The sequence below is a fragment of the Drosophila serrata genome, unplaced genomic scaffold, assembly GCF_035046125.1.
Source record: "Drosophila serrata isolate PLE 108 unplaced genomic scaffold, ASM3504612v1 contig_382, whole genome shotgun sequence".
NCBI classification, from domain to species: domain Eukaryota; kingdom Metazoa; phylum Arthropoda; class Insecta; order Diptera; family Drosophilidae; genus Drosophila; species Drosophila serrata.
Genome location: NW_028257280.1, coordinates 10,000,001 through 10,026,885, shown reverse-complemented (window position 1 = coordinate 10,026,885; position 26,885 = coordinate 10,000,001). Strand labels below are relative to the sequence as shown.

At 42.7% G+C, this 26,885-nt stretch overlaps 1 protein-coding gene across 18 annotated transcripts in view; it reads left to right on the top strand.

Annotated features, from left to right (window-relative positions):
- LOC110189210 (collagen alpha chain CG42342) overlaps positions 1-26,885 on the top strand; it is a 77,211-nt gene that overhangs the window by 39,584 nt on the left and 10,742 nt on the right. For 8 of the 18 annotated variants that reach the window (XM_020959305.2, XM_086840129.1, XM_020959254.2 and 5 more), the window contains exons 3-9: positions 13,230-13,309; positions 13,532-13,639; positions 13,745-13,813; positions 14,695-14,748; positions 14,878-15,048; positions 15,411-15,516; positions 20,496-20,593. In XM_020959305.2, the coding sequence (XP_020814964.2) occupies positions 13,230-13,309; positions 13,532-13,639; positions 13,745-13,813; positions 14,695-14,748; positions 14,878-15,048; positions 15,411-15,516; positions 20,496-20,593 (686 nt within the window). The remainder of the gene's footprint in view (positions 1-13,229; positions 13,310-13,531; positions 13,640-13,744; positions 13,814-14,694; positions 14,749-14,877; positions 15,049-15,410; positions 15,517-20,495; positions 20,594-26,885) is intronic. The other 10 variants (XM_020959322.2, XM_020959272.2, XM_020959226.2 and 7 more) reach the window with 2 other exon arrangements.

The window sequence follows — 26,885 nt, the reverse complement described above, 5'->3', positions numbered from 1 at the left end:
AGAACTTCAATTGATAAAAACCTATTTGTAATTCTATTTCATAAAAATTTACTTACTTTATTTTCAAGAATTAAATATTTTTACATACACAAAGCATAAGTAAATGCCAAAGAATTAGATTGAGCATCTCAGACTTTAAATGACTTTATTTTCCACCCAATTTAAAGTTTGACTGAAGCCGTTTAATTATCAAATAATCTTTCGGTGTGAAAATGCATTTATTTTCAGCAAAGGCTATTTGACTCTAGAATTGCAAATAATTGCTATAAATTTTATAAAAAGCCCAGCATTTGGTTTTCTTATTTATGTGAATTGAGTGTAAGGCGATATAACAACAGGATTTGTGAGTTGAATGAAACCGAGATTTGCTTTTTACCATTTTCCTTTCGAATTCGTGGTCTTGTGGTCCCTGGCCTTAAAGCGATCTCCTCCATCTTGGCCAGCAAATTGTGGCCAGTGGGCAAGTTTGGCGTAGTTTTTATGAGAAACCCGACATGGCCCAGTCATAATGCGACTTGCAGTGGTGGCTTGAGGTCATGCAAAGGATTTATGTGACCCCTTTTGTGGGGCCAAGTGCTCGGTTGCAGCCATGTCCGGGGCTTAAAGTGCATAATTGGCAATGTTGGCCTAGAGAGCAGAGAGAGATTTATGCAGCTGCTGCCTCAGCTGGGTGCTCCTGTTTCGGGGCTCTGATTCTGATACTGTTCTCCTTCTCGAGCTGCATAATTAGCACAAAGCCACTTGCGCCTAATGACCCTGTTAGACACGGCCGCATCACATTAGGGTCAGGCATCTGGGAATCAAGGAGATGGGTCAGCAGGCAGCCCACGCTCCTGGGGGCGGCCATAAATAATACATATGCATATTGCACTCGATCCCGGGCCTCCCCTCCCCCCAATCATGCTGTCCAAATTTGTATTTATTAGACAATGCGCCACGGGGCGTATGTGTAATATGCCAAGCTATGCCATGCCATGCCATTAGATGCATTCCAATCTAACATGACAGCCTCTCTCTATGTGTGTGCTGGAGTGTGTGCAGTTACTGGAATCTTGGAGAGCCATTGTGGGTGCAGGGAATGCGCCGGATTAGCCACGAGGTTCTCCACCGCTTACATGCAATTCTCTGGGCCCCAGAACGGTTCTATTGAACCCGTTTGGAGTGCCCACATTATCATATTCCCCTACTTTCCCGCTCCAAGTCTCCGCTCTCTCATTCAGCCAGAGGAAAATCCAATAAAAATAATGAAGCTAGAGACAGCGACAGACCATCCAGCAACAATGGCGACGAGTGCACAGGAGGAGGGAGGGAGGCCATAAAAAAGGACGCTGAGGAGCGTATGAAAAATATAAAAAGTTAAAATAATAGAAAGCTGCTGCATATTTTGACTCTAGAATAAATAGACTTTTGCATACACGATGTGAGACTCTCTATGTCTGTGTGTGGATGTCGGTGGCATAGCACATACTCAATTTATTTACAAAGCAGGACTCTCAGTCACAGCAGCCCAAGCTCTGTGGCAGTTGCAGCAAAAGATATATAAGGGCGTGGCACATACTCGCACTTCGTATACATAAAAGTGCTTGCATTTTGGCCAGCCAAGGGACACTCATTGTTGATGCTTCCTCAAACCCCCCACAAAAAGAAAGCCTCAAAACAATGTGAAGGGAGAGGCATGGGTACCAGAGACAACACCCCCCAATTCACACTCAATCACACACTCGCTGACCGCTCAATGGGCAAATAACATGTCAAGTCTCATTATGATTCGCTCACAAATCGGGTAACCACATCCATCGGTGGATACAGTGGAGCAGGGTACAGGTAAAAAAAAGATAATCAGATGGGATTATATAGTTTGCTGATGGCAAACGATTTACATTAATTTCCACGTACTTTAAAAAAGCCTCTCTCAAAATATCGAGGGCAGAAAGCTTAGTCTTATGACCACAATTATTTTGCATCGGCAAATGGTAGAGCATTATTTTAAATCGCCGCTTAATCACTTGTTGTTGAACCACTGTAACTTGGCCTGGTCGCGCTTCATCGGTGGACTGCCACAGCATCGTTTTTATCAGTCATCCTCCATCCGTCCCTTTGACCCTCCGGCATTGTCCAGGTCCGTCCGGGTCTCTGGGTGTATTTGTGTGTGTGTCTGCTAAAATGGCTGGCAATTTAGAATTTATGGCAGCTGCATGATTTGTATGATATGAACGTAAGCAGTTTGCACTCACGTACCAAGGGGGGATCCATCCGAATGGGAGGGCAGGAAGCGAGGGCACAAAGGGTTGCGCCAGCATCCGCATCTGTATCTATGTGTCTGTATCTGTATCTCTATCTGTATCTGCGACTCTGTCTCTGCCCCGGGGCAGAGGCGCATTTGTCTATTTGAACTTGTGCCGGGCGCAATGTGATCATTTAATTTGAATTCGCGTCTGACGTGGCCGACGGCAGAAAAATTAAACAACGCACAGGATGCGCATACAGATGGCAAAAAGGGTCTTCTTTCCTATATAAATATATACATATATACCTGTCTTTCGTATAACGTATATATTTTAGCTGCCGCTCATTTGCATTTGCCTGTAAAATTGGTTAATTTCATTCCCATGTTGCTGGCCACGTTGGCGGTGTAATTTGCTCATTAAAGCAACGGGCAATGGGCGATGCAGGATGCTGGGCAAAGGATGCATCAGGCATCGGCATCCAGGCATCAGCTGTTGCCTCGCATTATGCGCGTAAGCGTAAAACTTTCAATTATTTAAATTATGCCACAATGAACAATGCCACAAAAGCTTCAAGCTGCCACACATACACACACACACACAAACACATATGGCCACAAGAAGCGTCAGCTGCAGGTTTTCGATGGTGTGTTGCCGTTGCAGCTCCTGATGTTGCTGCTGATGTTGCTCCTGCTGCAACGTTGTTTCCAACATTGTCGCCCATAGTCATCTGGCCGTCTACAGATTCCATGTTACAAAATTGCCGCAAGTTAAACGCATGTCGACACGGAACACTCCGCTGTTCCCTTGAAAAGTACACCGGAAATAAATTAGGATGGAATAAATACTTCATAAAATGGGAACACTCTTTTTAAACTCTAGGGAACTCCTTTGATAGATTGCTATAAAATATAAACTCTTCTTTGTATACCTGATATCCAGTTTAGCTTAATCATCAGTATTTTCCTTATACAAAAAATAATCCACTATCCAGAGTAAAGTTACATTATTTTTCTGAAGTGTAAAACACCAACACTTTCCTCTACCGCCTGCCAACACCATCTCCTGCAAACCGAACACTACCCACATAATTCATTCATATCATCAGTGCTCCTCCGCTCTGATCCTCCTGCGGAGGAGGAGGAGACATCGCCGGATGAGTGATGGCTGCAGCATATCGCGCATATCGACATCATAACCATTGTGTAAATGTCACTTCATCCCATCCCATGTGGGGAGATGCTGAGGTGTCTGGGGAGACGTATGGATGGGGCCCCAATGTTTCGCTTTCCCCTTCGTTATTTATTGGGAATATTGCGCATACGCCGGGTATTACGCGTCAAAAGATGGAATTACTGAAGCGTGAGCCAAAGAGAAGATATATTCGACAACAACTGCTTATAGTAGGATATGATGTTGCTGGCTGCTTAGCACCAGTATAAATAATGCAATGCAATGCATACGGGAATGGAAACTATGTGAGAAATTATTCAGACCGCAGTTTCTCTTTGCGGAATCACAGGAGAATTACTAGAGCGAAGGGTATCCAGGATTGAGGGTGCATCGCTCCAAAGGAACTCCAATTTGCCCAACTCAGCGCCAATGGATGAGCACTGTCAAACAATTTATACGGTAGGAATACGGAAGGAAGCCATCGCCATCGCCATCGCCATCCACATTGCCATCACCACCGCCGACGCTGACATCACAATTAAGCCATAACTCATCGGGCAATGGCAATATGTGAGCTGCATTTTGTATTGTGTCAGTGGCTCGGTTACATTCCATTACAGCCATAAAAAGAGGCTTACCACCGACGATGCCGAAAAAAGAGGAACGAAAAGAAAAAATCTGTACAAATGCCACACACGAACTGCAACAGCAAAAGGCGGCATCAGCAGACCAAATAAACCATTTCGGGACGATGCACAGCAAGAAATAACCAAGATTTTTGCGATTAATTAGATGTAGCTTTAAATGAAAAGCCAATATAAATATAAACATAGTATGACGTATTTCTACAGCTGAATGAAAAATTCCTTCGTTATTTAGGATTCTGTGCCCCATAATTGATGTTTTTGATGCCTTTCAAATATTCAAAGTTATTCAATTATTTACCTTTCATGATGCATTTAAAATAGCCCAAAGCTGAATATTAAATTCACTATACTAGTATCTGTATCTAAAAAGAGCTATCTTTTTTTCCCCCATTCATACATGGAACTAGCAATTGCCTGTATTTAAATTGTACATTTTAATTACTACTGGTTCCAGTTGTTTTCTTCATGTGGAGGGACATAAAAAAAAAGAGCAGCTGGTGCGGGAACGGCTGCAGATACAGATACGGATCCGGCAACCCATGCATATAGATACAGATACATTTACCATTCATTTCCCCGCCGCTCTCATATTCGCATGTATTTACTTTGTATCACTTGTCACATTTTTTTATTGTCACTGGCCGCCGCGCTGTGGGTGCTGTGATTTTTTATGGCTCATCTGTGAGGGAATGCCGGGAATCCGGCGTTATTATTATTGTTATTATATCATTCTTCATCAGCTTGATTCGCCATTCATTGTTGTGTTTATAAGGCGAACACAAAAAGAGAAACGAAACAGTACAAGAGCGAGTATCTTTCATTATTTGTTTGCCCGCTGTCGCAGCTGCTGAAGGGATTAATTTCTTGATTTACCCATGGAATATATTTACATGGATATATATACAAAAAATACAAAATATATATATCGGAGGGAGCAATGCTTTGTTCCTGTGCCGCTTACCGTTGTCCCGGGCAGCAGTTGCCAACGAAATGGCTTCAATTTCGCTGTGGTCTTAACGCTTTATTTCTACGCCAAAAGCAATTGCGTGGAAGCGTATATATATATGTATTATATTTTCCAGCGGAAAATATGCTAATGCCATTCGATCCGGAGCGGGAGCAGCCATCAGTCAACAGCACGTCAGATGCGAGAAAAGTGAAATGAAATTCTTATTTTTCTCATTTTTATTTTTTTCTTTTCTATTATTTTGTTTTGCTCACATCTAAGCGCCAAAACACTTTCCATTGTTGAGAGGGCTTTACCCTCCGACTCGACATCACCCATTCCACCCACGTATTTTTCTAGGGGATTATCATTCTCCTATTTCTGGAGGGAGAGCTGGGTTTTGCTGGGACTGTTCAAATTGTTTTAGATTTTTCCCTTTGTTCATTGCAACGCTCTCCTGCAGATACCCTATTGCTTATTTTGGGTGTGCTTCCAAAATACAGAAAAAAATAAAGAACACAAGAAAACAAAGCAACAATTTCGCAGGATTATCCCAGGGACTTTATATTAGTCTCGTATTTGTTTTCTATTTATTTCAAAGTGAGAGCGAAAACGGAAAATAAACAGGAGGAAACAAAAGCATCAACATCTCGAGGCCACCGATGGCGGGCGAAAAAGGGTTTGCATATGCAAGCCTTGGACCGGCCAAAGCCGTTTTCCCAATTACTTAAACATAAGGTAAAGCCCCGAGGGACTTACAAGTGTTTTTCCTCGTTTTTCCTCGTTTTTCCCATCTTGTTTTTGCCTCTCTTTCGCCAGTTTCTTTTGTTTGCCGTTCGCATCAGGAGACAGGCGTTTTAATAAACTGTTTTCCCTGGACTTTAAGGACCTCCGAAAATAAGTGACAACATTACCATTAAATCAAATGACTCTGGGCGAAAGTTTCCTTCAAGTTGAGAAACTTGCACCTTAATTCCCCGGATCACTGCTTAAGTCGCACTCAGAACAGATATGATGATTATTCAGGCATTTATCCTTTACTTTATCTGAACTGGCATTTTCCGTGAATCAAAACACACCGACTGCCGGCTGTCCCAGTTGTCACAATGCAAATTATTACCCCGACACCCACTCAAATTACGGTTTAATCAAATTGCATTTGAAATGCAAAGCGAGCAAAAGCAAAGTGCGGTAAGGAAAAGTCGGAAAATGCAAATCTCTGCTGCTGGGAAATGAAAACAAGAGCGGCGGAACGAATGAATTATTTTATTAACGCTTAACAAAGACAAAACCGGCTGAAAAGAAAAAAAAAAGAGAAATACATTTCGCTCATAAATATCAAAGTGAATTCAATTCCCCGCTGCTCTATTAAAATCACATTACCCGTCGTAAAATGCCATTTAAATCATAAAGAATTTCCCATAAATTCATATAACAACAAAACATAAAACACATCAAAAAATAAAAAAATAATAATACGCTCGACGCATAAATCAAAGCTTGGAACTGCAATAAATTATGCAATTTGCATTTAAAACCAAAAATATAAATAACAAACAATTGGCTGTAAAAAAAAGGAAAGAAAAACAACAACCGCAATCAGCGATTTTCCGGAGATGAAAACAAAAACACAAGTGAAATGACAAACCAATGTGAAGCTAATTTGTCAGTCAGCCCAACAAAACGAGAGGCGGGCGTCCCGACCACAATGCCATTGGGCCGTCAGTCAATCAGATCAGAATCAGCGAAAGCGAATTGAAATCCATCTGCGGATGCTGGAATGCAATTTACAATTAACCGAAGAAGAATGAATTTTTCCGGCCAAGGCAATTACCTATAATATTTATCGCCAAACCGCAAAACATTTGTCAAGCGTCGCATTTACATGTGTAATTGGCAAACGTGGAGGCCAAAAAACGATGGGCGTATTCCAGTTCGGCGTTAATTAATTGGCCCATAAAGAGCAACCTGTTGACTCCTTTCTCTCTCTATATGGCCTACAGGCAATGTGGTCTATGGGGAAAATAACTAATAGTAATTCGAGGAAGCTATTTTCAGCTATTTAAGTTAATTGTGAGGTTTTGAACAGGTCCCTTTAATTTACTTTGCTTTAAACGTGTAGTGAATTTAGTTGGACTTTAAAAAAATAATAGTAACAGATATTTTATATAAATGAGAATGTATTTAAATGAAATTTTACAAGAACTGGTTTAAATAATCCAGTTACGTATCATCTTTCTTCTATTTAAATTGCTCAAATTTCATTTGCCAAAATGCTGGGCATCTCTGCCCCAAAATCCAGCAATTAAGCTGCACATATTACTATCCCTATCGGTTACCCTTCAGTAACAACGATAGAATTCCAAATTTATGGCCGTCATTTAATTAGGGAAATAATGGCAAGGCTGCAAAGGCAAACGGTGACATGTCGACAAATCGATAGGCGGCGAACAGGATCAACATCGGCAGCATATGGCTCCCATAATGCAACAGATTTGTCAGACATTTGCCTTCTGGCCGTGGCAGGGTACACACACACTCTCCTCAACACACAGAGAGCACACACACCGCACACACATTACACACACACACACAACCAGATGGCAAACATTTGCAGTTGTCATCTGTGTCTGTGGCGCTTTGGCATTTACCTCGTGCAAATTTTCGCCTGTAAATAAAACCAGAGGCAAAAGCAGAGCCAGAGCCAAGGAGCAGGAATATATCCTGGATAAATGTATGTATGGGTGTGTGTGTGTGTGTGTGTGAGACTTCCTGTCTCCATCAAGTGTGTGAGTGAACTTCTGGTTTCCCTACAGCTAATAAAAGTTTGTCATAATGCATTTGTCGAGCATCAGATGCCGAGTGGCCCGAGGGCCACTAATTTGGACCCCGGACCATAGTTGATTATATGTCAGCCATAATGATCTGGACTATGTGATGGCTATTTGCGAATGTGTGTGAGATAGTATATATATTGTTCCTAAAATGTACATAAGTCAATTGAGGGGCGATTGTGTTCACTGAAGTGTAATAATTAGTTTTGGAGCCTAGATATATAGTTGATAGTGCATATTTCGCCCCGCTGATTGCGTGGTTAAATTTAATTTGTGATTTATTATCCCATCTCTTCTCTTACCTGTTGACAAAAGACACTCCGAAGGACAACCTGTCCCAGCTCACTAATTTACTGTATAAATATGTATTAATATGGCCCGAGTAGAAAACAGGTTTTCCTGCTCCTAATGAGCAGACATAAATCACAGTAGCCCAAAACGGGTTCGCCCATCTGATAATCACAAAATCATATTCAGCCAGGAGGGACCTAAGAATGTATGTTGTAGCTGGTTCGGTTTTTCGGGGACAGAGTGGAGTTCCAGGAAGTAACCGAATCGCTCTACAATTACAGTCTGGCGACAGGAGCAGCACCCGTTGGAGGATGCTCCCCCGAATCCTGGGACAACATGAGACACTTTTGCGAACAAAACACCGCTAGCAAGCAAGGCAAGTTGCAAATAATAAAAAAAGGAACCTGCTAAAAAAGAAAACGGGGCAAAGGGAAAGCAGGCAACGGAGACGACAAGAGTTATTTTGTATGGAAAGTATCGCATATCAGCAGACGACAAGGACAAGGACAGCGCTGAGACCCAGGACCAAGGTCCTGTCCTCCCATTCCTCTCCTGTGACCCCAGTCGCAGTCTCGGCGATTGTTTGAATGTAATGTAGCGCCGCATTTTCGTGCTGCTTCTGTGTACTTTTAGTGCTGCTGCAAAACGCATTTATTGAAGATTTACAGCGGCAACTTGCAGACAAAACAACAACCAACCAGCAACAAACTGGCTGGAAAAGCAAGCAGCATTTGGTGCGCCTTTTGGCATTTGAGCAACTTACATATTTCCCTCGTTTTCCTCGTCCTTTGTTTTCCCCAACGCCGCCGGCTACATAATTTCATTTGCATTGGCAAAAGGGACGTGAGAAAGGTGAGGAGCACAGAGGGTTCACTGAAAGGAAAATTGATTTGATTTGAAAGGAATATTTGGAGACCTTTAAAGATGCAAGTGAAGATCTTAAAATGTTTGTATATAAAGCAGAGTTTTTAGATCTATACCCGAATCGAAACCAAATCTTAAACAATAGAACTGATTACACTTACAGTATTTTACATAGTTTCTCATTTTCCCTTTAGTTTCTTTTTAAAAATCCCTACTAATTTCATACAAATTACATTACATTTCTTTGCCGTGTTCGGAAAATCGTTGGGAAAATGCGAATGCGTGACGCCTTTGGGGAAAGCAGGCTGGGAAAACTTTTGCAGTTATGTCCGCAACAGGATGGAGCTGAAGCAAATGCTTTAAGTATGCTCACCATTTCGTATTTGGGTGCATTTCGCATTTGCCTGCCACTGACGCACGTACGACAGAAGGATCCTAGGAAGGACATCGCAACGAGGTCTCCGAGGAGCACAAGGACGACACACGTCACGGCAAAAGTTAAAAGTTTGCCATCAATGTTTGCATTTCAAGTTTCACTCCTGGCTGGCAGTTCATTTTGCTCTTCTGCTGGGCGCTGTGCACAGACGTCCTTGACAGGATGACAGGAATCCTGGCTGCTGCAGGTTCCAGGAGTATGAAGCAGCTGCAGTCTCTTTTTGTGGACTTTCTGCAGCGCAGATCTCGGTCGCCACTTTAAGCGGAATTTCATTTTTTTGGTCTCTAACTTTCGTCTTAAGTTAAGAGCTAATAAAGAGCCAAGTGGCTTTTGGCCTTAAAGCTGAAGAGCAATTCGATTTGAGCCTCAGAAGCTGTAAAAGTTTTCTCACAACTCACAGAGATAAGCGCCAGGTGCACTCAGAGATTTTTTAGAATGAATTTAATTTGGTTTTGCCATCGAAATACATTTGTTATGAGCAGAGAATAATGATTAAAATGTTCTTAATTATATTTTGTAATATTCCCAACTCAATTAAACAGCATTTTCAGATCACTTAAAGTTCTTTTTGGTTCTTGAACCAGCAACCTGTCTGCCCAATAAAAACGTTTAAGTAAATTCCAAACTCCTGGACATCCAATCAGCCTGCTATTCAAATCGAGCCCAAAAGAGCTATCCTTTGGCACAAAAATCAATTGAGCTTTGACCACCGACTGAACTCAGTTAAATCTCTGAACCCTGCCGTCTGTGGGTTTTTTTTAGTTTGGAGTCTGGAGTCCGGAGTTTGGAGTCTGAAAACAACTTGGCAAATTAGATGATTCTCTGGGAAAACGAACAAGCCCCAAGAGTGGCGGCAAAGTTGCCAGCGAAACTTCAATTCCCCGATCAGGTGCGGATAGGGTTTTGGGGGGTTGCGAAGTTGCGATTTACTTTTCCAGTCGGTTTTTCCAACATTTCCCAGTCTCCTGTCTCTCTGCCCTTCCGGCTGTTTGTCGACTCACTCGACCGTTGTTTGTTGTACGCACGTAAACGATGCCAAGTCGGAGTATTTATTACGCGCACAACTTGACATAATTCCCATTTTCTGAGGGCAGGGACTGGGAAAGCGAATCCTGTGAGGGGCTGGCTGGCTCTAAGCTGATGCAGCAGTTGAACTAATGCCGTCGATATAGATTTATAACTCCGCCTGCACGTCTCTGTGTGAGTACGTTCAATTGCCTGCGCCATCATCATCAGTATCAGGGACATACATTCAAGACGACAGCGATGTCATCAAGATGGGTGGAACGGAAAAAATACAGATGGAGCTTTAGACTACAGTGTCTCGACCAGGGAATACCTGGGGATTTAGAGTGAGAAAATGCTAGCCTACTTACTGGGGGGACCCATTTCTTTTGGTTGTTGAATACTGCAACTCTATCACTTTGATTATGAGTTAAATGTATTAAAAGCAAACTTTTCCAAGCTTCTTAATGCTTGGTTTATATACTCTTTACTCTATACTCTTTACTCTTTGTATGAACAAGACTGTTTTGTTCCCTAATCCAATATACCCATCTATTCTACGAGTACCTAGTATGAAAACAAGTTGCGACTTAACAACTTCATCAGCTGGCAGCTCACTTAGTTTGGCTGACAGCCTATATGGATGTGGACATGGATGTGTATATATGTTCGCAATGAGATTTCTTAGCGCATTAAGCAGCAGTATCAACAGGAGCTGGAACAACAGCGAATAAATGCCATTAGCAGCCAACAAACTGTAAGCCAAAATGGGCGCCATCAACGCGAAAATAATACGGAAAATGCGGCGTTAATGGCAACGTTGGAAAAAGAGGGCACAACTCAGTTAGAGACGAGGGCCATGTGGAGGGCAAACGATGTTATGATTATGATTATTATGTTGCTATTAGATTAAGAGCAATTTTAACTTTTTCCGCTCGCTCACAAAGGCAAAAGGCGAAAGGCGAACAGCTCCCCTTTTCCGATTTTCCGTTCCTTACTTACGTTACTTTCTTTTTTCGTGCGTCAACGCTTTCCGTTTGGCTTTGGCTTACGACACTTGACGCCCCAGATCTCCGCCTCCAAGTCCCCCTTTACCCTTATCCAGCGCCGTTCTTATCCAAGTTTTCCGTGCAGCCCGAAGGGCAGAGTTACTTTGCCATTGTTCTAGCCCGGGTCTTAGCCACGCTTAATTGGTTGGCTTTTATTACTTGGCAAGTGCTGCAAGCGCATAATTTGCGACGACGACGAAGACAAGAACGATGTCGGGGAACAGTGGGCCAACTTCGGGATTATACAAATTTCATGGATGGATTAACGAAGCACTTCCAAAACGTTCTTAAAAGATCAATTGATTAGCCTGAAGCCTAAGGAAGCGACATAAAAATATTAAAGGGATTCAAGGAAATATTATTTTAAAGAGCTCTTAAATATCAGCTTCCGAGTCTTGAAGCATTTACGACCAGTTTTATAAACTGTAAATGATTTAAATTCATTATAATTATTATTATTATTTTGCCAAATACGAGTCTCCCTCGGAATAATCTTTATATACATACCTTCAAAAAATACAAGTTTCCAAGTTATCTCGTACCTTTTACACAACCCAAAAAACAACCGAACAATCTACAAAATTCTTGAAAATACACATTTGCTGGTCATAGCTCTTGCTTTTCTTTTGTATTTTCTTTCCCTAGCTTTTTTTTTTTCTCGTCTGAACGCGAACGTAGAAATCTTTTTTTAATTAAATAAGCACCCGTAGATTAGGAGGCAGGGGCCTCGGTATCACATCACTTCGCACCTACACCGTCTGGTACATGGTCACGCCCACTGCGTTACCGCCCACTTGGGGCACACCACCCACTCAGCCACCCCACCCATTCAGTGGCAAGGGGCAGGCGCGTGCCTTTGGTAGTTTGCGGCACCATTTTAGCGCGAAATGAATTTAAATTGTTTGCCGTCGTTTCCTGCATTAAGGGCAGCTTCCTTTTGAAGACCTTCGTTGCCGGCGGAGCTGTAGGAAAACGAAATTACTTAATTACAACAATTATTAGATGGAACGGCCCCCCGAAACTTCTCAGTGGATGGATGGGTGGGAGGGCGGAGTAGGAAGAAGGGCTTCCTGCTGCAGTTGTTGCTGCTGCTTTTGTCTGTTAATTTAATTAAATATCTTCACACCTTCCGCCGACCCATACAGAAGACCTTGTCTTGGAATCTTAGGTGTTAATTTCCTGTCCCGTGGATGCAAAAAAACAACAACGAGTGCAGCGAGTCGGCTCTAATAAAAATAATTGCCACGGCCAGACAGGCGGCAGGAACAGGAGCATGCGCTGCAGTGGGAAATTACAAGACACCAAGAAGGACTACCGACCTCCGGGTTTTATGCTACGGAAAATTGCATGCGAAATAATTGAAAAGCATCGACTGCAGCAGCTTTGTCCTGCCGCATCCTTGGAGCAGATAAAGTTTTCTCGCAGTTCTCCGCGTCCGAAATAATAGCAGCCAAAGTGGTTGTAAATATTTTCCAGCAGCTCCTTCTCTGCCCGCAGCGTGACAAAATGCTGCGAAAAGTCATTTTTCAGCTAAATGAATTTGCGCCAAATGCGCAAAAAACGACGCCCAAAAAAAAAAAAAAAATGGGATCTTGCGGAATGGGATTGGGAGATATGTTTTAGCCCAAGGAAATGGCTTCGCCACTGACCCAGCATCCTGCTGCTGTGGGTCAGCGGCAAGTTCAATGCGCATCTAATGAGGCGACCCAAGATGTCTACGCCATGACTAACGCTCCAAAACTTTCTGTTATCCTTGCAGGTCCTCCAGGTCCGCCGGGTCCCCAAGGCAAGCGAGGGAAGCGCGGCAAGAAGGGCGATGCCGGCGACAAGGGAGATCCGGTAAGTGGCCCCCTAATAAGTTAAAGAATATTGTGAAATAAGTTTTTGTCATTTGCTAAAATATTCCTAGAAATTAATTAATATCAAATAACTATAAGCGCTTACGGACTTAAAAAGTCATTATTAAAGACTAATTTCTGAATGTTAGTTTGCTGTAAATTTAAAGAGTAAAATATTTAAAGAACAGAAATGCAAATATAATCCTTGCTCCTTCCTCGACAGGGTCTCAATGGCATCGTTGGTGAAAAGGGTGCGGCGGGTAAGCCTGGTGACAAGGGACAGAAGGGCGACACCGGGCATCCTGGCATGGATGTGTTCCAGACGGTGAAGGTAAGTCGGCTGATATCATCCTGACATCCTGCAAAGGACTGCTGCAATTCTTTGGCCGCAAATTAAATAGAGTCTAACCGGATCTAAATTGCTTTGCATTCCTAGGGTCTGAAGAGATCGGTGACAACGCTGCATGGCGGCACGCTGGGCTATGCGGAAATAGTTGCTGTTAAGGTATTGCCACCCACACTCACTTGCCACTTGCCACTTGCCACTGCTCCTAACCTACCCTCCCCGGTCTGCCCCTTATTTCCCATTAGACGTAGACATGGTCAAGACCATTTTTCAGGGGGCCAAAATGCAGATGGCCGGGAGATGGCAGCTGGCACACAACAAATTATTTGCAACTTGTTGTCCTTGGCTGTGTCTCCTCGGTGCCTGCTCTGGATTTGTCCTTCTGATGCTGTCCGGTCCTTGTATTCGTCCTTCGTGTAGTTGTGTTTATTGTCTCGCTTCATTCTCGTTTGTAATGCTTTTAAGTTGTCTCCTGTCTTGGCTCTTTTGTTTAAACTGCGCCATAAATTTGTTGCAGCATCGTAGTTTTTGGTCGATTTTATACCCTCTGTACTCTTCCCCGGGGGCAGTGGCATCTTTTTTGGGTAGTTTTTAATGGAATTTCTATCCTATTTGTCCCGTAGTCTTGAGTTTCACTTTAAGACCATTTTACTTTTGCTCAACTGGAGCTGGTTTCGTTGCTTTCAATTTGGAAGAAGCTTAAAATGTTAGTTTTCTTCATAATTTATTAACCAATTCGTCTGAACTTTGTTTTGTTTAACCATTTGCTTTATTCCCCGATTAGTAAGTAGGAATTATTAGGTAGTTTTTAATTACATTTTAATTCTTCTTCTCTATTTACAAAACTGTTACCTTTTGTAGTTTGATTTCTTTGCTTTAATTTGCCTAAAAACGCTTTTTGCAGCAGTCTTTACTAACCTATTTTGTTGATTTATTAACCCATTTGATTTGAAACATTATGTTGATTAACCCCATTTAATTTTTTAATATTTTTTTTGGACGGTACATTTGTTGTTTTGGTTATTTGTTGATGCTGTAAGGACTTGCAAGAAGCAGGCGTCAATGTATCCGCTTCGACAGTCATACAGCTGAAGGTGAGTTCGTTGAAGCCTCCTTTTGTTCCCAGCATGTCCTGTGTATAGTTTATGTCCTGCACGTGCCTCCGACCTGGCTCAACTCCATGGGAGATTTTAAGCTAATAAACATGTTCCCCCATTCCCCAGGGTGAGCCTGGAGAGCCGGGTCCACCGGGACCGCCGGGCGAGGCGGGACAGCCTGGTGTGCCTGGTGAACGTGGACCACCGGGCGAAACCGGAGCGCAGGGCGTCCAGGGTGAGGCCGGACAGCCAGGACCCGCCGGACCGCCTGGAGCGGCGGGCGCACCTGGCACAAAGGTGAGTGAAATCCGCAGCATGATTCATCGAAAATCCCACACAGAAAACCGAAACAAAGGCCGCACACATACACACAGAATCGGGGGAGGAAGATGTCACCAGGATTAATGCATTATTTGTATCTGTTGGATAAACACGGCGACGGCTTAAGTGACTGCCAGTGATTCGCTGTCATCCTGTCTTTTGTTCCCCTGATTTTCCCATTTTCTTTATGTCTCGCTCGCCCTTTACAGTCTATGGCTCTATGGTTTTCCACAGCATTTTCGTTTATCGTTTATTTATGCATTAAGGCTCTCGCCTCTCCTATGACTCTGGATTTCCCCTTAATCCCTCAATGACTCACTCTCTGACACTCTCCGCAGGGCGACAAGGGCGATCGGGGCGATCGTGGCCTAACCACAACCATCAAGGGCGACGAGTTCCCCACGGGCATCATCGAGGGTCCTCCGGGGCCGCCGGGACCACCTGGTAAGTGCCAGTTGATTTTTCAGTATATGTATGTTTGTTTGTGTGAGCATCATCCAACAGCCACTTAACGCCCAAGGAGATACAGATACAGATACGGATACGGATATAGATACTTTGGTGCACAGAGAGAAAAAGAAAGCGTTATGAGATTATTTTAACAACAAACAACAAAGATTTCCATATACATTTGCAGCATGCATATATCTTAAGGTGTAAATATTAAGAAATCGAATTCGAGAAGTTTTCAGTGACTAAATAAGCAAGTTCATATAACATTTCTAGAGATCTATCCTAAGTCTTTTCAAATGTTAGTTATTTTCAATGGAGTACCCCATTTTTCCCTGTGTAGATGCATTGATGCAGATGGAGATATAGGCGCAGTTTGGGCTTGGGTCGATCGATGAGTTTTTCAAGTGTTGCCACGCGGCTGCGGGTCCCCTAATTTATTGTCATCCGCATCTGGGAATGCTCTCACCAAAGCGAAACACTATCGCCATCGACCTCCATCCTCATCTAATTGAGTCATTGACTAGCTCTGGGTGCCATTAGTTTGGCCTTTGATTTGCTGCAGGCCTTTTATTTTTGGCCGGCTCGTTAAATGGATATCGGAGTGGCAGCATGCATTTCCCCGGTTTTATTTTTTGTTTTTCTCTTGTTGGGATCACACATTTTTTAAATATTTTATTGCATTGCCCGGACCATATTTGGAAATTTTCTAATTTCATTTGGACGCGGATGCTGCATGCATTTTGCGATAACATTCACGACCTTTATTGTTCGTCTGCCTCGCTCGGACTTTAGCGTCAATTAAATGCGCACAAAAAATGTTGGGAGTTCGGCATCCGCCCATTTGAGGCCACGCCCACAAATAACAATAGAATTTTCATTTGTTCGAGTTCGCCCCCAAGTTTTATGATCCGGCCCCAAACACATTTCTGCACTTTATTCGAATTTAATACACGAGAATAGCCCCAAAAACATGCCGTTCCAAAATAGTTGAAACGCAGCCGAGAATCAAATACAAATCCAGCGATTCTCGTAAAAATTTGTAGACCCCAAGAACCCCCAGTCGTAAAAATGCAACTTTATGTCATTTATGTTGCTTTTAGCGGCTCATTAGCATGACTACCATTGAGTACAACACCATTGGAGGGGTATTGTATGGTAGGGTATGGGATGGGATGGGATGGGTTACGATGGGAGAGCTTGTACTATTGTTTTAGTATTTTACTAGGGGCACTCAGTGGTCGCCATAAAGAGGCAATAGGCAATAGGCCGGGGCTCCAACTGATGGATATAGTAGATGAATTGATTACAGCCCCAATAAAAGTCGAGGGCGACAGTGGAAACTCCTTTGACCAATTGATGGATTGCAGTTTAATGGCGTTGATGATCCGTGGTTGGGATTTTATTGGGGGGAGGGAATAGAATTTTAATTCAATTTTGTTTTAAATTATTTCCATTTTATGGCTTGGAATTACGCTCACTCTCGGAATCGCCTATTCACCAAATTGTCGGATTAATGGTGTTAATGATCTTCGGGAATTGAATTCTAATTTAATTTATTTTATGACGGAAAATAATGTTGCTTTAATAGGTATTCCCCAGTAGATTCCTGTTATATTTCGCTTTTGCAGTAAACCAAACTAAACCTGATAAATTTACGATTTATTTTCATTCGCTTTAAGTGAAGTGCTCCTTGATTGAATACCCCTGGTGCATTTGACCGTTCGTTAGGCCGTTGAGCAGCGCCATCAATTAAGCGCTTTTCTGCGGTTTTATGCAACCCGCATCATTACGAGAGTCCTCCACTCGGCGCCCACTCCCCCGTGACCTTCCGCCCCCTATTTGCCACACGGTTCTGTGCCCCTTGACTTATCAGTGCCTGGCATCACGGTGCATCGATGTCGCAGTTGCATCCGATGTGATTGTGCGATTGCGATGATGCTGCTGCTCGTGTGGCTGCCCATTGTAACTGCACTTCTTTCGGGAATCAAGATACACTTGAAAATTCTTTTGAAATTGAGTTTGAGGTTCTGAAATCCCAAGTTCATGGTTAACTCAAGTTATTCCCCTGTTCACTGAGTGTACAAGATCTGCAGCTGCGATAGCTGTTGCAACTGGAGTTGCCGATTCGATTACTTCCGCAGAGAGATGTAGGCTTCCCCTGCCCATTCCCTTGCCAAATGCTCTGATGCGTTGATGGACATGAAATTGCAATTTATTTTTCCCCAAATTCAGCGACAAGGAGCTGCTCGGGGGACATCGTTTTCGGGCTTGATTTGAATAAATGGAATGTCATTTGTATCCGGGATTCCCTGCGTGCGTCTGGTCTCGACGGCTTATCTTATCGTTCACGTAATTAGTTAAGCTGCCCAGGGCTTTCTTTATGTCTTTTTGCTGTAGCTGTATTGTGTGGGCTTGAGCAATTGGCTGTCCAACGGAAAATGCCGGCCCACCCCAGTGTGAGGGATTTTTGGAAAATCTCAGCACAATCCCCCGGCTGGTGGACAGCAAAAACAATAGCACAGCACCAGCTGTAATATCAAAAAATTCAATTTATTTCATGATTTATTTGAATTTCATTTTCATTTGGGTTTTTGGTTGATTGCATTGCGTCTTCGGGCAGCTTCCGTTCTATGAAATTAAAACTTATCTTTTGCATTTCATCTGCCAACAGAGCGACCGTCCAGCCAAAGGCCAGTCAGCAAAACAAAACAAAATAAACACTAAGCTGGCCGGCAATCCAATATCCTGGCTCCTGGACACTATAAATCCTCCATCCACTCGTTACGTTACGTTGCCTGTGTCTGTCTGCTGTATATAGTTTTTATTCTGCAATTGCAATTGTCGCCCTAAAATGCTTAACGGTAAATTATGCAACCATAAATAGAAAACTTCAGGCCAGACAGTGAACGAGTGGAAAATAGAGAGGAAAGCGTGTCACGGGAGTTTCAGTTCTGGTTATATCCTTACAGGATATTATTACTTTAGTCAGAAGCTTGTTACGCAGTGAAGGAGTCATTTGCAACCCTATAAATCATATATATATTCTTGATCAGAATTAACAGCCGAGTTGATCTAGCATGTCATGGCAATAAAAGAATACGAGCTCAGCTATGATCGATTTCCGAAACGATCCTTATAGTTCGATAGCAATCTGCAAGGATAGATAAACCTAGTCTTCCTAAAGTTCATTTCCTCTCTTGTTTTAAGGATAGTTTTAATGGATATGTTACCTCAAACTTTTAGTGTCCAAGAGCCAGTTTCTTTTAAGACTTTAATAGCAAATCGTGAAACGTGCTTAACCTGTTGTAAATTCGCTCATCTCTAGAGGAAGTGCGCTATATACTCCCGACAAATGCTTTATAAACAAATGGGAGCCGACATCACAGGATCTGTCCTCTGGCAGGACGGCAAATTTATGCTCTCCGCAGGACGAGGTCGTCTACGTGAAACGCAATTTTACGAACTTAATAAATTTTCTATATCTTTTCGCAAAACGCACACCATACACACACACACACACCCGTTTTGACAAGCCGCACAATTGGGTTTATCTATGATACCAGCCTCCTCCCTTAAAAAAACCTAGAACCCCTACACTCACCTCCTGGCCCTTGGAGTCCTTGTTGGCTCATTTAATGGCCATGGCAAACACGCCAAAACAAAAGCCCGACCAAGGAGAAACAAAAAAAAAAACGCAATTTCTCATTATTCTAACTAAACAGGTTGGTCGTCCACCGCACAGTGGGCCAAAAGTCAATTTAACGCTGATGGATTTATGAGCCACTTCGACGTTCCGGCTTAGGGACAAAGCACACAAATTGAGTGAAGAGCAAGCGTTTAGCGGGATTGAAAGCCGCCATGGAGCGGCCAATTTCGTGGCGGACGATGATGATGAGCACAAATTGGATTTGAGAGGGAGCCAGAGCTGGAGAGTATTATTTCCTAAGTACACACACTCGGCATCAGATTCAGATTCCGATTCCGATTCCACTTCCGCCCCAGTTCGTCGGGCATCCTTGAAGGCATAAATAAAGTCTGCGCTTGCAGCTGCCAGCGAAAGTGCAGCTTATGCATATTAAATTGTTACTCCGCATCTGTTTGCATTCCAATTCCAATTCCCTTGAGCTGTGTGAAGGGGACTGCTCTGCCAGGTACATACATACATCTATAAAATGTAGTATAAAATCCGTAAGTGGGTCAAGTCGTTGCTGTCATTAGCATGGGAGAAGCTGGAAGAGATGGTTTGTAAGAACCGCAGAACCTTGAACTATTTACCATCGATTGCCAACCACTGTGTATCCATTGTGCTTTATTCTCTGGCAAATAAACAATTTGCATTCCCAACTAAGACCCGACCATCGTTAACCCATCAAGAGGCGGCTGTCTGTCCCTTATCATCAACCAGTTGAACAAATTGCTGACCAAAAACCAACAAACACAGCGGTGGAGCCGGGCTTTGGGGGGCTTTATTGAGCGTTGAGTTGCTCTATAATTACAGAGGTCCACGCCCACTGTTTGGACAACACTTGCGGGCGTATCTGTATCTGTATCTGTGCATCTGTGAATATCTGAATATCTGAACAGCAAAACAACTGAGTATCTGCACAGCGAAAATAATCGGCAAAAGCCTTGTGGAACTGGGAATTTAATAACAAACTAAGATCGTTGTAAATTGTTTCTATGAGACTCTATAGAAAGGTTTCTGAAAGTAAATTGAATATAATATTTTAATAAAAAAGGTTAAAAGTACCTTTAAAGTCTTTCAGTAAGATCCAATATTTAAGGAAACATATTGAAGATCTTTAAGATCTTTACTCTTCTTTAATTTGTAAATATTTTAAGCTAGTTTCCTTTTACCCACATTTTTCTCTCTGTCGATTGGAATATATCTGTATATCCGTGGCATTGTTTGCTCCCATTTTGAAATCTGTCACTAGAAGCGGCTCAACTGAAATTAACATTTTCCACAGGTCCGCCCGGAGAGCCTGGAGTGCGGGGCGAGGAGGGACCCATTGGACCCGCTGGACCGCCTGGCGAGAAAGGACCGCGGGGCAAACGCGGCAAGCGGGTGAGTTGAAATGAGAAAAAAACCCAAAAAAAAATACCTGATTCCACTCGATTTTTAATTAGAAACTCGACAGCCCGCGCTGTCTGTAAATTGAGTTCGGAAACAAGAGTGTATTATCATGTAAATTACTTTTGTACAAATGCGTGGGCGTGTGTTGCGTTAATTTTATGCTAATCTGTAAATATAGTACTGCGCCCCGAGGGCCGCACACATGCATACAACATATACATATATATACATACATATATATTCAGTGTAAGGGATCCCAAAACTTATCCTTCCGCATGGCCTCACACCTGCATGCTGGCAGTCTGTGTAACAAGCATGTTTACACGACTCCGGGAACGTGCTACTTAACTCATTACAGCAGGTACTGGTACTTGTACTGGGCCATGGAGCGAGGCTGTGACAAGCAGCCAAGGAGATGTGAGCCAAAAGTGATCAGAATCCTTGAGGAAAACCAAAAAAAAAAAAACTAAATATGAATACTGAACATGAAGGCAAAATAAAGTAGTACACACTTTTCCCATGGGTCTTATGTCTCTTTGACTAGAGTTTACAACATCCATGCTAAACTGCATCTGATAATATGGCTGCCAAGTATCTGTCAGATACTTTGAAACTATGCCAAAGCCCATTCAAGTTGTCAAAAATATTTTCGCGCTCTAATCTCGGTCGTAATTTATGAAAGCCTTCCTATTATACATATATCGGAGGCATCTATCTATCTATCTATCTGGTGTATCTATGGGTCTGCTCCGGCGGAATGTCAACAGTGCGAAGATACTTAACATTTTTATTGGCACTCGGAGTGTCGGCAGCTGTTGCCGCCCTCTGACGTGTTGATGGATGCACGATATGGGTGGCAGTCCGTTGCCGAGGGGTTGGAATTTTCATTTGGATTTTCCCTCCTCTTTCTTTCCATTCCTTTATTTTTTGCGCATATATATGAATATGTATCTGGGGCCCCCAGCACGTGTTTTGTGTGCGCCATGAAAAATGCATAAGCGCCGCCAGCGAAGCTCCATGGATGAGCTCTCCGTTGGCTCCGTTGCTACGTTTCTTAGGATTTTCTGCTGGCCATATTGATATGCGTGTGTACATATATATTATGCTGCTCAACCAGCGAGCAAACATTTGCGCATTTTGCCCATTTTCACGTAGCCCAGAGAAGGGGGAGCGTATAGGAAAAACATTCTGATTATTGTGCTGCAAAGTCAAAGTCATGGCAGCCATGCTGCTGCTGCTCCTGGTGCTGCTCCAGCCTGTTTGTTGTAATAACGCGTAATGCCAAAAGAAACAGGCAAGACGACTTCCTTCAATACGCCCAGCAGCGAAACAACAAACAGAAAAACACAAAACCGAAACACTGCCAACGTGCAGCATTTCTTTTATGAGTTTGTCCATGGATTTTGGTTCACAGTCAGCGAGGGCAGTTATTAAGGTAATTTACATTAAACCTAATGATTTTTAGATTTTACATATTAAAGGTACATAACAAATGGAAATCTTAGTCAAGCTTCATTAGCCAGAATTAGCAATTGAAAATATTCACCCATATCTCAGAAGAAATACCCACAAATGCTGCTGAAGTATAAGTTCTTGACATATCGAAAATAACAATAAGATAACAATTTCTTTATAAATTTCACCAACTTTAGGCTCCCACAAATGCCAACTATTTGAACAGGAATTTATATATTAAAATCAATTTAATAACATCACAAGTTTGATCATTAAAAACTTGGAGTTAGCAGAAAATGCATGCTTTGAAGACCAAAATTCAAAGAAATTAAATACTTTTTCTATAAGAAAAATGATAAGGAGCTGCTAGATAGATTCCGCATAACTTTTCAATCTTTCCGCTCGACATGGTGGCCTTTCTTTTTAGGCAGCCGATTATTCCAACTGAAATTTTTGTTGCCTGCAGAAAAAAAAAGCCACTGCAGCAACGTGATGTCAAAACAAATGAAAGTCATAAGAAACGGCAGACTTTGGCTGCTCCTTGCTTTTGGCCCCCGTGGGCCTTCTGCTGCTGCTGCCGCTTTGCAAACAAACAAAACTTTGGCCAACAAACAAAACAGCATCAGGCAGCATCAGAAATATCTATATTCGCACCCATATTCACGGCACCGCGGGCCATGCAAGGCATAAAAAATTATTTGCAACAATTGCCGTCATCTTTTGGTGGAAACGTGACGCCTGCGAGGCAGCAAGTTGATTTTCTCTTCGATTTGTCCCGAACTCTCGAACTGGGAACCCCCCAGTGCGATGTCGTAGGATAATAACGATAATGAGGCGGGGATTGGTGGGAACAAAAAAAAGAGGAAATTAGCTCAGTGGGGAGGAGAGTTGCCATAATTAGTTCGGCAAATCGTAAAAAGCGCCGAATTACCGGCTAGAGCTATTTTCATAAAAACATTTATCCGTTTCCCGCCAACAGCATCTGTTTCTGGCTAAAACCATTCCACAATTTTCCTCCTTTTTTTGGGGTTATTGCCTAGCCGTCGGCGTCATAAAAAAAGGCATAACGCAATTGCTGGCATTATAAATTTGACATGTTATTTTCGTCGCCTCGTCAGAATAAAATACTCATACGGATTGCCACATTCCAAGTGCAGATGGCCAGAGGGGGGATAGGTTGATGACGGCCTGGCATATGAAATGAATTTTGAATTTTGGTCGCAGAGAGTTGAAAGGAGTCGATGGTACTGTGCCCTACATTCCCTTCCGCCAGATCAATTCTCTGGGAGCACTAAGCCCAGTGACAAAATGCCAACTAAGTCAGCTGTCAAAAAAATTCCATAAAGAAACAGAGTTCATTTATATGGATTTTTATCTACCTTAAAATCAGTTAAGAAAGATTTGTTTTAAACTATGGGCTCATATGCTTAAGATTTATAGCTGGCATTTAGGATATTATACAACTTTGTTTATAATAAACGAAATTCCAAGGCAAGTGTTTGGTTTTTAATGCAAATACTTGTTTAATATGCCAAGCATATTAAAGTTTAAATCATAAAACAATGCTTCGAATCAAGATTTACTTTCTGTAAAACAATCTTAACTAGATTGCGCGATCAAAATAGGTGTGAAATATACTCCATTGATCAACTCAATACTTAACCAATAGACTCAAATTATTTATTATTTTACCTTTTTCCTCCTTAAAAAAAACCCAAGTACCCTCTGTCTCTAGGGTATTAATATGATTTTTGCCCGCATGACGGCCGCGGCAAACATGAAATTTACGACCGGGCATCATATTAAAAATTTAAATTAATTTCCAACTGGGTGTGACGAGTGGAATTTTCTATTTATCCACCGCTGCGAGTTGAAAATTTTGCACTTTCCGCATCTATGTTATATTTTGGTTTAATAAAGTTGAAGCTCAAAGTCGTTGGGGGGAAGATGTATGTACGTACGTACGAGGGACGCTGCAATCTCGGCCCAAAAGAAAACTGTTTGTGAAGCGTTTATGTCAAATTTATGCTAATGTATTTTACAATCGTTGCTCAGTCGGCGGGGCCCATGTCAAGTTTGTTGTCTCTTCGAGCCCTTCATATCAGCATAAATTTCCCAGCGCCCCGCTTGGCCTTATCATGGAAAAGTTTTTCCCGCACCGCCTGCGTCTAAGTAAATGGAGTCATAAAAATTGCGAAAGTCGCAAAAAACTTGTCAATTCGCTACACGTCACACGGTCTCACCCTCGAAGGAAATGCGATCCCAGGAACTTCTCAACTGGCGAAGGGACGACCGAGAGAGCTTGACGCAAATCAAAGACTTAAGGTTGCTTACACGGAAATCCAAATGTGGCAGGACCCTTCTTTTGTGTATCTGTGTGTATTTGTGTGTGTGCTTGAATGTATCTCATGTCTGCCACTCAAAGGGTTCATCGTTTTTTGGCCAATTCGCTGGCTGGATGACGGGTGTTGCCTAAACGACGCAATAAGCTTAACACTTCCACCACCATTGAGCACGGAGCAGGGAGCAGTGAGTCCTGGCTCCAGGATCCTGGATTTTCATTGCTTCAGCTTGAGTGGAGACGACTTGGCGTCTTTGTTTGATAAGCGCCACGAAATGGCCAACAATGTTACGTCATTGTTCATTGAAAAGTGCGCAGCATGCAAATTGTTCGCCTCTTTTCTTTTTCCTTATTTTTTTTTTGTGCGCAATTTTCCAATTTTCCTCGGCTGCGGCAATTATTTGCGGTCATCGCCCATATATCTTATATTGAATGTGCGGGTGAAAAAATCGGTCAAGCATTGAAAACACGCCGCAGGACACACACACATGCGTGTGTATCAGGATATGGAGTTGGGCGAAAGGGAGTGTGTGTGTAATGTCCTGGGCCCCCAAGGGTGTGCGTAACTTTTATTTTATGGCCACCGATGATGAGAGCGCTGTGGGAGTCACAAAAACGATTGAATAAAGAAATCCAGGCACCGGGACACCCACGCCAACTTGGCGACAATGCCGTGACCCCAACCACCCCACAAACCCCAACCCAACCCCAACTCCAACCCCAACCCCGTTTGAGTCAACCCCCAAACAGTTGTTAGCCAGCCTCATAGAAATTTATAGGCACGCGTGTTACATTGACGTGGGTCTGAGGTTGCCAACAACCCAGAGAAGCTCTAACTCAGGGATGGGGATTGGAGAAGGGAGGATGTTTTCCGGGGAGGTGGGGAGCTCGAAACTCGGTGAAATGGGAAACGGAAAATGGGGAGAATCAGCATCCGGTGAGGGAGGGGAGTTTGTGCATGCAAAAGTAGCAAAATTATACGAAACGAACGCGCTTTTGGCAACCCAAAAAACCAAACAACCAACCGCACAAATGCCAACTGCTGCCATCTTGGCATTGATGCGAAACCTGGCTCCTTGAGGAGGCCAAAACGACGAAATCTTTAACAACGATTTCCCTAAATACTTCCGAATTTCATACATATTACAATATCACGGCAGACGGAGCAGCAACCGCAGCTACATTGTTGAGGGCGAAACGAAATCACGCGAAATTTTTACAACGCAACTTGACTTGTTCCCTTTCTCCTCACCATGCCACAGTGGTTGATGAACAATAAATTATGTTCTATTTAAGATGAAGGTAACTTTTGGGTATTTAATTTTTAATGTAAAGGTTTTCATCTTAATGAGAAGAGAGGTAATAGTTTTGTAGTGTGGATAATATATAGATAACTTTAAGATTTAAAAATTTCAATTTAGAAGTTGCTATCTTTGTGAGAAGAGAGGTAAAAATTTTGTAGTTTGGATAATAATAAAACATCAAAATATCTAAGAGTGCTTCAGATATCATTAGGGTTTTTAAAACCCTTAACAATATGTCTATAAGTATTCAGTGGAATTTTTAGACACTTCTTCTTTGGACACCTTTTTAGGGTCTTAACAAACCATAGTGCTTTTTATAGAAACCCCAGTTATTATAAAATCCATTCCCTTAACAGAACTCAAAATCAATTGGTTATTTTTTAACATATTTATACTGCATCTCAGTTTATTTTCATACAACTTCCTTTACTTTCGGGTGGCAAATAAGCAAGTTGCATAACGAAAACAATCTCACATTGTTTATAGTACCTCCCATTTTATGACCGGAATGGCCCATTGTACTCGGTATCAATGCGAGGCGGAACATATTACGAATTTAATGCGCTCGCGTACTTGCAAAGAATGTTTCGTAAACTTTTGCGGCGAACGCGCCGCGCATTACACGCCATGAAGTGCCGGGATTTCGGCTGAGTGTATGTAAGTGTGTGTGTGTGTGAGCCGGAAACGAGCTGCAAAACTTTCACCTCTGGCGGAATCCGATTCAGTGGGGTGGGTGCGCTTTTTTCCGCCTTTCCGTGGCGCTGTTGTTATGACCCGAGAAAAATATGGAATTTCAAAAGAGGAAAATGTGCCGGGGAAAATGAAAAATTGTGGAAAATATGCGCGCACGCAGGGGGGAGGAGTGCTGGTACCGGCCGCAGCGATGGCAGATGCTGTACTTGAAGTGGCCTCAAACTCCAGGACGACCTCCTTCACCACTCCCAGGTCATTCTCCAGGACAAGGACCAGGACCCTGCTCCTCCTCCTCCGTCTTGTTCGCTGGGTGCGACATTCGCCAAAGGTCGCGTCGAGATCAAAATGATTATTAATTTAACGCGTTTACGTGCGGCCATTTGTCTGTTTTCCCTCTCCCCATCAGATTTTCCCCGGGTTTTTCCCGACCCTGCCTGCGAGGCAGCTTTAAATGGCAACTACGCCGGACGCATACCGAGCAGAATCCGCG